This window comes from Pezoporus flaviventris, unplaced genomic scaffold (genome assembly GCF_033815535.1).
Source record: "Pezoporus flaviventris isolate CSIRO_AGI_PZ_B2104156 unplaced genomic scaffold, CSIRO_AGI_Pfla_v1 ptg000007l, whole genome shotgun sequence".
In the NCBI taxonomy this organism is placed as follows: domain Eukaryota; kingdom Metazoa; phylum Chordata; class Aves; order Psittaciformes; family Psittacidae; genus Pezoporus; species Pezoporus flaviventris.
In genome coordinates, this window is record NW_026892555.1 from 37,037,864 (window position 1) to 37,050,109 (window position 12,246).

At 37.4% G+C, this 12,246-nt stretch overlaps 1 protein-coding gene across 1 annotated transcript in view; it reads right to left on the reverse strand.

The window, feature by feature from the left end:
- Positions 1-12,246, reverse strand: part of CLVS1 (clavesin 1) — a 101,851-nt gene that overhangs the window by 52,472 nt on the left and 37,133 nt on the right. Inside the window, exon 3 of the mRNA XM_061448403.1 lies at positions 12,019-12,193. Within this exon, the coding sequence (XP_061304387.1) occupies positions 12,019-12,193 (175 nt within the window). The remainder of the gene's footprint in view (positions 1-12,018; positions 12,194-12,246) is intronic.

Here is a 12,246-nt window from a genome sequence, read left to right on the forward strand (position 1 = left end):
CTGGAATCCTACAGGTGTACTTTCTGCATTAGCTTCAAAGAAAAGGAATGCAGTACTACAAAGGTTTGTGGGGTTTTTGTTTGTTTTTTTTTCCTGCGCACAAACCTGGGACATCCTTAGAGGCAGATACCAAATAAATCTACTCAAGCTAATCACAGCGCTCAATTATTTTTGTTTTGGTTTGGTTTGGTTTTTTTTTTTGCCTAGAATATATTTGAAAAAAAAAACCCAAATCAACCAAAAGAAAACCCCAAACAAATAAAAAAAAAAAACAAACAGAACTCAAAATTGTGTAAACAGTAAAAGTAAAATATTTCAAATATTTAAATTTATTTTATTACAGATGGCAGGAATTTGTTAAGGTTATTTCTACATTCCCAGGCAATATTGCTCAGGCATAACTTCTCTCTAGACTAGAGACAAATCTAAGTTATTTTCATTGCCTCTTAAGACAATTCAAACGGAATTTATTCCGTTCTTTACTCAGCAAACTGGATAAGAGGTCTAGCCCTTTAAATGCTGTTGTTCCAGTTTTTAAGGAGAGAGGCTATAAAACGGGGGTGCTTCATTAAAATACCAGAGCTGGCACCTCTCAGAGGCACAGGAAAAGAATATTCACTGAGTAAGTAACACATTATAAATTATAATTGAGATTCAATTCTCCCAGGGAGAAGAGAAGGTAACATGTCATTTGAAGTGTTGTGAGTTTCTGAGAGTGGACCAGGAGTTTAGAGTGTATAATGATATCATTAAGAAATGCCCTTGCAAAGCAAGCAAAATTATACTGTGCTGTTTCTTGAAAACCACAGGAACTCTTTATTGTTCTGTCAGCAGCAGTTCAAAGAGCTATGTGACCCCATTAACATTCACTCAGGCATGTATAACAAATTGAAAGAGGGAAATTTCTTGAATAGTTAATTAAATTTTGTGTGTTTGAACATCTAATGGTGTAAACCATGTGAGCTCAGCACCACAAAACGCACACCTTGCACACCTGGTTTACCTCACAGCTTTATGCATCTTTTAATATTTAGAGGAGAAAGCAATATCAAATACAGAGAAAGAGCATGGAGGTTGGGAAGTGGAAAAACCTAGATAATGGCCAGCTGATCTGATGGCTGTGGTTGAACAAATCTAATATTTGCAGTAGTTCTGCTATGAACAGCAATTATTATTAGATGACCAGAGCTCCATTTGAACTCACATATCCATGGCAGAGACTGGGTAGGAGTATGTGGGGTGATAAAACTATTAAGTGTAAGGTAGAATCTTGCAGAGAAACCAAGTTTCTCTCAGTTTCAACAAGAGACAGCTCTTCCAGCCAAACTATTTATTTATTTCTGTGTGAAAAGTTGTAGCCTTTTTATTGAAAATGTTGACTTTTCATAAAGAAAGCTTAGTTGCAGAGATTCTGCTGCAGCAGGACCAGGACTGCAGCTTGGCTGTTTTCTGCTTCCTTAGTCCTTTCTAAATCTGGTTGTCCAAGTGGCTCTTGCACACATGATGCCAAATGACTACAGTCTCCATGCTGCAGTGATCGTTGACTCAGATTAGGCATAGTGCCCAACAACAGAAACTGAAGTTTGCCTGATTGGTTTTGAGTGCAGATGTTCTCTTTTTGATAAAAAATTCATAATTTGTCTGAAAAAATGGAAGGTAATTTTTTGGCATAGTTAGAAAACTTTTTTTTTTCCCAGAGAGAATGAGTAGTAGATGTTGTTTCCAGTGTTAGCAGAAACCCACTTACATAGATTAAGTCAGAATCTTTATCTGTACCAATTCATTAATTTAAATTACAGTACAGATTCAGGAATCCTTATCTCTTTAGGAGTGTCCACTTGCACTTTTCCTCACAGTTTGATAACTGATATCAAATGATGCGATAAAGGAAAGGACCATCACAAGGAGGTTAATGCTTTCTGTGCTATGCTGAGGAGAGGTTATTTCCAGACAAACTTTTAAATTCAGGTTCTCTGTATTTCTAAAAGGAACCAAATAAAGTTAGGATTGTTGGAGGTACTCTTCATGAAACTTCACACAGAAGTTAGAGTAGGACTCTTTGTAACTACTGCAGATGTCCATTTACATAAGCATTCCCACCAACCCACCAGAAACCATCTCTTCCAGAAATTGAGCACACATGCTACTGAGAACACTTCTACTGATCCAAAGATGTTCCTAAATTCTCTTGGAAAACAGAAAAATAGGATTTATATTAACCTATAAGCCTAGGCAAGCCTGAACTCTATTTTTGGTTTATTGAAAGTTCTGCTGTTATCATCCATAATTCTTAAACACCAGCCAAGTATTTCACTTATCACGTATATATTCATGCTTCTGCCTTTGTTCTGAAAAACTGTCAACTTGATGACATTCCAAATGTACCTGTTATTTGTAGAATATTTGCATTTTAATTATTTGTGTTAGCTATGCTTTTTCCCTAGCTGCATTTTCATTGCATATAGATTGGAGTTGATCAGAAAGCCTCTTCTGAAATGGAAATTATTTTTATTACACCTCAGCCATGCTTTAGGCTGGTTCTTCTGTAAACAGTTTGAAACAGTGGGAATGTGCTCAGAATGAAAAGTAGAATGCACATTCAAAAGGGCTAATACATGTCTACCAGAAAGAGATGTAAAACACATCCTGAAAGAATCATAGGAAGGTTTGAATTACAGGGCAGTACAGCCTCTGGAGGAATTTCCACTAAAATTCTTTTTTCCTCTGAAAATGTCCATTTGTTGGAATCAAAGCTTAGGAGGGGGCAAGGGGTAGAGAGGAGGGGAGAAGGAAGTAGGATGAATTTTTCACTCGATGTTTTCATCTTTCCTTGGAAGACTGAGATGTTTCATGTTGACATTTTTGCATCAAGGAACCCCTGCTATTCAGGAATGCTTGTTTCAAGTGTTAAGCTCTACACAGTTAAGAAGAGACACAAAAATGCTTGAGAACAAAATGTTTGAATGCTTCAAGATCACCAGACAAAAAGTTTAAGTTGATGTGCAAAATTTCCAGAAAGTGCTTGGATGTTGAGGGCGATTTTCTGCATGCCTGGAAAACTTACAAAGTGGAAAATCACTTCCTACCATGGTGTATTAGGGTTGGAATTACAGGCTCCCTCAAGACAATGGCAAAATCCTATTCACATCAGTTGGAATTTCACCTCAAACATTGTAAACATTGTACTCCTCTTTGACCATACGGATCATAAACCTACTGACCATAGAAATACATTTGACCATACAAAGTATTAAGGAATTTATAAGTTACTTTGTTTAGAAGGAAATAACAATAATAGAGGTTTTCAAGAGAATTGCTGTGGTAGAAAAGTCCTGGTTTTCTGTACGTAACAGGAGTCAAAGAATAAGGCAAACATTTCTCAGTCATTGTCGTTATGCACAATTTAAAAATGTTACTGTCTGTAGCTCTTTGTTAAAAACTTGCATCAGAAATTATGACCTTGCCTTGAGCAGCAAAGTGGACAGTGTGGACACAGAGTCCTGGCCAGAGCCCTCTCCTGCATTCGCACAAGCTGAGCTGCTTGCTCTTGCACAGCAGAGACCACAGCCAGTTCCACTGATGCAGCACACTCTTGAAGGTGTGTGCTAAAAAGGAGGCTGTGTAAAGGGATAACTGGTCTTACACTGTCACAGCTGTTTTCTCAGTGGGCTTAAATTTCACTGCTTCAGCATGAGCCCTCTCTCAGACAGTGCCAAGACCTTCCCTGCCTGTGCTCAGGAGATAATCCGTGCTGCATAGCACAGTGTACAGGAACATAATCACTCCTACTCTTGCTGCGACCTGCCTTCATCTCCCTAGCCACAGGTACCTCTAGCACTGCCTCACATCACAAACAAAATAGTACCCATTCCACCTCTGTTGACACATAAGTCTCACTGAAAAGTCACTACTGTATCTTTTTGGTCTGGTCTTGTAAATATGGTCTTTTAATATTTTTACATAATTACTTTATATGTTTCTCATAGCAAGAAGGTATCTGTAGTACACACACTCTTCAGGAAGCTTTCACTCAGTTTCTGTGCTAAAAAGGAAAAGGCTCTTCGGGTTGTAAAAGAAATTACATAATTATTGCAGATGCATCACTCCTGAAGTTCTGCAAAACTAAAGAGGACAGGAATAATGTAAATTAATGCACGTACATTTGGCCACGCTCACATTTTATGATACAACATGAGCTATTTACACATCTGCTGGTGGGAGGGTTCAAAGATGACTGGTTTTAGCTATAGCTGCCTTTTTGCTGGCTACCAGTAAGAAACAGCTGCTTTCTGTTCTAAGAAGACTTATTGCAATAAACTTTTTCTTTTCTTCTTGTCTAACTCAACAACTCAGTGAGATCTTTACTGAAATACAATAACTGGCATTAAAAAAAGACATTCCACTTAACATATCCAGCCTCTCATGCTGTCCACATTGCAGCTTATCCTTTACTCACAGCCAAAAGCCCCAAAGCCCTCCAACTGGCAAACATGACTGGGCTGATCAATTTTACTATGCAGCTAATTCCAATTTTCAAGTGACAAGTGCAAGTCTACAGCTACTATGCTTTTCTTTTTCTTTGTTCCAGTCAAATCCCTAGAGATGATAGGCACACAATGAGCATAGGCTTTCTCTTGCAGACAGCAAAGTCTGTTTATCTACTTTTATTTTATATATAATGAGCCAATCCCTTTTCTTGTCTCCTATAATTTCAAAGGCACCCTCACTGACAGCTCAAAGTGCTCACTCTACATATCACAACAGCTGTTGGAGACAGATAGCATGAGCAATTATGGAATGATTCAAACTGACCTTCTTCCAATGGATACTAAGTGCCCATCTTTAGCTGTGACTTCGTGTTCAGCAGTTCAACAGAAGTCTCCAAGATGGAGCACATTACAATATTGAGGAAACAAATAACTACAGAACAGATTTGGGAACTTTTGAGACAACCTGTAATGGAAAAAAACTGGTATGCTCTTTCTGTATATATACTGCAAATGGTTTAATCCCAATATCTGTGTAAATGTGCAGACTTACATCTCTTACAAGTAGTGAATTTGAAATCAAGGAAGTTTTTTGCTGAAGACGTTTGGGAAGAAGAGTATCCCACTGCATTTTACAGCATCTGTTAAATTCTGATCTTTAGCCACTTTCAGATGCTGAACATCATTAGATCTTGAGGCTGTCTCTTTTTAGAAACACTTAAATCATTCTTATTGGAAGGAGTTCTCTATTTTCTTCACAGACCTGATTTGTCCCCGTCTGCAAGTAAACCCATGTTTTTCAGATAATCTTGCCTCTATGAGCATAAACTTGAGTTATTAGCAGATCTTCTATAGTTATTAGCAGGGACTTTAGTTTGGGAAGCTATAATACACCTTTTGGTCTTATCAACACACAATGATTATGACACAGGACAGCAACACACATGCTTTTATATTCTGAGGAAATTGCCTGTCTTCTGGTAGACCACTACTAAAGAAACAATTATCTACCCTCAAGAACCCAGCCTAGAATATCCCTTTCTCTTCAGTTTCCCTGTCCTGGGAAAGATAATGGAAAGGCTTTTGCACAAAATTCAAAACATCAATACTCTCTTAATCTTTTACATATCTTTAAATTCTAGACATAAAATCTGCCTTCAAGTAGGTTTCTTTCTAACAGGGGAAGGGAAAGAGGGACCAATTCTCAGTTGTCATAAATCAGTATTACTCTGCAGATGTGCACAGAGCCCCAGCCAGTTATACCACTCCAGCAACTGGCCTCAGCTGTCTGCTGATTCTGTATTTCAAGATTTTCAACATAAAAGACTGAGAAGCACTCAAAGCAATGAATGAGTGACTTTTGAGTCTACATTTAGTCTCCCAGAGATAAACAGCGGTAGGGTCTACACTGAGGGGCTTTTTACACTAGGTGCTAGCATTTTTTCACTTGTCCTTGTCCAGATCGGTGTGTAGATGTGCCTATATGTGGTTTTACTTGCCTCGCTTCTATTTCTAAAAATTTGATCTGTTCTGCCTTCTGTAGACAATGACAGAGAGCTCTCTTTCTGTTAATATGACCTGTTATAAATACCTGATGAGACATAACAGCATCATAGGATATTTATAACACAGGTAGAATTCTCCCTATACTACAGGTTTCTACAGAAAGGCTGAGCTAGAATAGTGTCCTTTAGAGTGTTCTTCAGTTTGTTATAAAGTGGATTTTTACTCACTTTACATTTTCAAGTAATGATGATAGTAGTATGTTCAGACATTCTATGTAAAGAATGGTTGTACCTTATTCTACTGCATCTTATATCCTGCATCCTTCACATGACAAAGAGTTCAACTGGAAGTACTAAGTCAAAGCGATCACATCTACCTGAGGTTTCAGAGTACAAATGTGTTTAAACAAGGAAAGAAGAGTCAGTTCCTTGCCCCATGGTCCAGGCTGGTGAAGGAAAGACCAAGTTTGCAAAGTCTCCAGATGCACAGGGACTGTCTGGGCTCTGTTCCGATCCACAGTTTGACCGTAACAAAGATTTGATCATACCAATCAACCCAGGTTATGCTGATCTGAAATGTGTTCCATTACCTCAGCTCGATTTCAACTTTGAAAAAGCAAGAAATTCTAACAATTAAGACAGAAGTCAAGTGCTTCTTACTAGCTATAATAGAATGGAATATTAAGTATTTAGATTTCCAGATGAAAATTTTGGAAACAAGCACATTTCCAGACTTTTTTTTTTTTTTCCCAAGGAAATTTTGGGAATATATTTCACCATAATACTTTTATTCTAAAAGAAAGCCGTTGTTCCAGAAAAAGATATTTTCCACTGAAAAACTTTATCAGCTCTGAAAGCTCATATCTTTCATTTAAAATTTGGAAAAAGAAACAGCCACAGAAAATTACACTTTGATATAATATTGGATTACACTTTTTTCCTTCAAGCCTTACGTTATAGCCTGCATTTTGAGCATAATTTTTATATTGGCTCTTCCTTCTGAAGCACAAGAAAAATATTTGATTGTATAATACAGTGCCAAGAGACAAATAATCTGCTGCTATAATTTAACTGACATTGTTTCTCAATCCCACATAATTACAGTGGGAAGAAAATAAAAAAAAATACACAAAAGCAAAACTAAGAAGAATAAAAACCCCAAAACAACTTTTAAACTTATTGCTCATAATGTGGTATCTCATTTCAGATTTTGAAATGGGATACCTCCAATAATGTCAAAAAACCCTGTTAGCTTGATTAGCTGGCTTGATCTCAGCATCGGAGCTATTCTGGACAAATGTACTTTGAACAATTTTCTAAGAGAAGCTTACACGGTTTCCTTTATTTGATTTTTTTTTTTTCTCATAAGAATTTTATCAGTAGCAGTATCTGATTAAGGTGTTTTTAAGTCAAAAATCATTGATTTCTTTCCATTTTCTTCTCCTTCGAGAAATACCATTTCAAATTTTCACTGGATGATGATAAACTGAAGGTAATTAAAAAAAAAAATAAAAGAACTTTAATGGATCCCTAATGGACATAAATTCTGTCAAGTTATTTGCAGTGGAAATCTAGGGACAAATTCCTGTCTGCAGATCTTGGTTATTCAGTGTTGTTAATGCTATTTGCTGCAATGATTGTGAAATTTGAATCAAAGCCCTGTTGAACCCTAAGATCACTCCTGCAGTGATTCATCATTGTTACAAAGAAGGTGTAAGGCTTTTTTTTAAGACTCACTGTCCTTGCATATGTGAGTACAGCTGCATGTTACAGAATTATCAGAGAAAGAAAGAATATGCCCAGGATATAACCATTCACCCTACTTCTTGTTTTAGTACCTTGAGAAAGCCCTGGGCAAGTTAGACTTTACCTAAGGTAGTACTAGGTATGCTGCAGTGCAAACCTGATCTTCAGTTCAGTTTCGAATCCAGTTTACTGATTTGGGCCATAAGCCACTCAGCTGGGTCTTGGTAGACAGTGGCCTTCTGGCTTTGTTTTCACCAAAGCAATGGCAGGAGAGATCAGCCCTCATGCTGTTTTGAAAGTTTTGAACTATTTCTGGATGCTGTTGAAGAAGTTGTTGCATTTCAACCCATAGTGCTAGGTGGGGGAATTTCTAAATTGATATGTGCATGCATGTACACAGACTGCCGGACGTAGGTCTGTATATATTCTGCTTTGGATAAAGCAGAAGCAAACAGCATTTTTCTGTATTCACTGGTATTCTGTATTCACCCTACAATGAAAAGTCCTGTCTGGAGGCAAAGCAACTATATCTTCTGAAAAAAAACCAGCTAGCATTAATAAAAATAGTCTGGACTTCACTGGACACCCAGGCTATGTTTCCTGTAATACTTCTTACACTTCAGCCCTAATTCCCATGTTTATTAGAGGTCATCAAATGCAGTGGTCAGTAATAAACATCTTGCATACTAAGAAGGGACCATTTTTATATGCTTTACCTGCTTCAAAATTGGAACATGGGTTTCTTACCTTTGCCATTAGACTTTGATGCTTCTAAACTGTTATATAAAATGTCAAATGATCAGTCTCTTCTTAACTTGTTAGTCTTGTTAACTTGTTTGTCTGTAGTCATCTTGCTAGTCTCTTAAGCCATGATTAAATTTTGACTGCCATCATAAAATAATTATAAGATCGGCATGATACAGAGAAGTGTAACTTCACAGATGAAGAGAACAGAGGGGAGAAATACACTGTGAATGGGAAAATCTGTTCACATTAAAAAATAAGGATCAGAAGCTAAAAGTCATTAAGTTATTGGCAAAATAGATTGCTTTTATATATGTCTTTCTCCACCTTTCCATCCACACGATAATTTTTTCTTTAGTGTGTTAAAACTCAAAAGATCAATACAGTGTAGGAAGGAGTATGGTATGAGCTCAAAGCATACAGTAGCAACTGTCTTGTGATAAAAGAGCTCAGTAGTCAGAGATAGTTTAGTCACTACGAAAACATTTGTTCTTGCACTGCTGTGGCATAATGTGAATTGCCATGCTGTACAAATACTTGTTTTGCATCTGCACAGCTTTCATCTAAAGTGGAGACATAAGGCTACTTTTAGATGATTAAACAACATAACTGAAAAACAGCATAGTTATAATGACCTATCTTGTGTGATGCTATATATATACAGAAATCCAAACAGAATAAAGAGTAGTATTAAGCAAATACGCTTTCAGCCACATGGTGATGTAATTCGTACTTCATCTCTCTGAGCATTTACAGACTATACAGTGTTTGGAACTAAGCATCTTATATAATCACAACATATTAATCTCTACAGACAAGTCTATTAGATTTGCTTAGTGCTGGTCTTACAACACAGGATGAATTAAAATATGCACCTGTGTAATGTTTGTTCTCTGTACTTGGTGATAATGTACTACAGGAGCAATTTGAGGATAAAAATTAAATTAAATACAAATGCAAAAAATGAGCTGCCAATATATTAATTGGTTTAAAGCAATTTGAAAGTAAGGTAAAAAGAAAACCCAAATGCATAAATTTAAATTTTCTAATACACTACTGTTTATTTTTTAGCAGTTCTATATTTCAGAAAATTAAGTTCTGAGACACTGAATCAGATGAGAGCTAAACAAAGCTATGGGAAAATGGTTCAACTATGACATTACAATTACTGTTACATTCAGAGAGACTAGAAGTTCCTGGGTCAGATACCAACATGTGAAGATAAGGGTTCAACTCCACTAGAAATTGTAAGAGAGAATTATTTTCATACCATCCTCTTCACCAGACTCACACAGGACTTAATATGACCCAAAATCTTTCCTTAGAAAGGAGGACTGGGACAGTCATATAATCTGCCTGTCTGAAGATCTGTATATGCACAGTGCCTTAGCTGTGAGAAATAATAAGGAACTAAATCAATCTCCTTTTTTTTTCAGACATCATCATCTCATGAGAGTAGAACCTGACATTTTTGCTTCCAGTGACCTCCAATGCAACTCATATTGTGACTCTTCCTTTCCTGTGTGCAGGTCTTGCTTGCATTTCAACATTTTACATTAATTTTACATTAGGATAGCAGTAGTTCTTTTAAAATAATAATACAAAGAAGTCTTAATGAAGGTATTTCAACAGCAATTATGGGAGCCAAAAATACTCACCCCTAATATAAACCAACACCAATATTGTTTGCTAAATATGAGCTTTATAATCATGAATGACTTGCTTCTCTATACCTGCCAAATGGGAGTACAGCATTCACAACTCCTACAGCTCTTCAAGCCAGCCAGTGGTTAGAAAATCTAGGGCACATTATCCCAGTCTGTACTTTTTAGAGAGAGAGTTATATTTCTATTTATCACAGAGAAGAAAACAGTAACTTAAAATTAAATTAAATGCCCACCCACCAACAACAAGCTAACTTCCTTAAATTGCAAGCACAGGAAGTTAGGCTAATGATTAATCATAAAATCAGCTTTGGTACTCCCAAGCTTTGGTACTTCCAGAAACATATTGATGCTGAGAACTGCAAAGAAAATGTAAGCAGACAACCTGGCAGTGCCATGTTCAGAAATCAGATGGGATGTAAGCTGGACTGGCCTCTTACTAGAGAGCTGGAAGTGCAAAATTTGGACAGGCATAAGGACACCTTGCTGGAACCTGCATTCCTTGTGAATGTCACTTGGCCTTATCTTCTTTCTGACTGGAGGGTTTTTTCAACCACAGAATGTTATTCTGTGAAGGAAGGCAGATGAAGTGATAGTATCAACAGGAGAAGATAAGGTATTGTCCTAGAGACTAATTGCACATCTTGACTTTCTAATTTGTTAAATAGACAAAAATTCCCCACAAAGGGGAACACAGGTTTCAAAGTGCTGGCAGATTTTTCTACCTCATTTTTGAATAACACAACGTAGAGACAATTCTTATCTAATTGTAGACAATTTGTTAGTCAAAAAACTAGTCGAATAAATTGTTCTTTCTAGTCTGTAAATTAAACTTAGAATGCACATACTCCAGGGAAGATTATTCCTGAGGTATTTATGACTGCAAGATACCTGAAAAGTACTAAAAATAAAATGAAAATAATAAACCCAACAGCTTATATAATCTCTCCTTTTAAGTATGCGGCTACAACATGAAACTTGTGGCCATTAAGAAACCTGGTCAAGGACTATGTCAGCCCCACTTTGAGCAGGCAGGTGGACAAGATGATATCCAGAGGTCCATCCAACATAAATAATCTTTGTATCCCATCAAATGCCAAAAATTAATAAGGTTGTGTCAGACTACTTCAAACCTAAGAATCCATCTTGGGTCTAGCAGCAGAGATGGGTTCACGCTGTAGTGGAAAGGGCTGAAGTGTTCTCTGAGCAGCACATCTTACCCTCACCCTCAGCTTACCCTGTCAGGCCCCAGCTACCTGGTCCTCATTTTCATCCTATCCCTGTAACACCACGTGGTTTAGCTTGCTCCTATTTATTTGCAAGCAACAAGTGTATACACAGCCCCTGAAGAGTCTGAACCATAATGTAGCAGGATCCTGTGTGACAAATGAAGGCAGTCAGAATGAGGGCACAACAGGAAGCCTGTCCTCCCTTCCCCTTATTTTTGTCCGACTCAAATGCACTCACATGAACACAGCGCACTTCCATCTGCTGAGGGAGCTACTCTCTTCTTCTGTCACCCTCTCTCTGCATACAGATGTGCTTGCATGTAGACTGCACACTCCAGAAGGCAGACGCTGTTGGATTTTAATCACCCTGAATTCTCTGATGGATTAAGCCTTAAATCCCTAACCCTCCTTTTAATGCTGCAGTAAGCAACACATATATTGCTTACACTAATTTACAGTTGAAACAAAAGTGGAAGACAGTCAAACTGAAACATCTGAAAATCAATCTATGTTGAAAGTGGATGGGACACTAAAGCATTCTGGATTATTTTCTCCACCCTTCACTCTGCCAACTGCCTGATGAGGCAAAAATCAATGTCTGCAGCAATAAGAGTTGCAAGTACATGTATTAACCTCCACCTACCTGTAGCCCTTCAATTGCCAGTTTGAGGATAGATGGCGTAAGCTTGGAGGCTTGCTTGAAGGAGAAGTTGCTCCAATCTATAATTAGAATGAAGCCATTTATCTGAAGCTCCTGATCTTCAATGAGCACTTCCAAGGACAGCAGGATAGCCCGGAGGATATCTATGAAGGAGTTCCTAAAGCCAAAGCAGAAAAAGAAGTGATCAGTGGTTGCAGTTATCTTCAAACC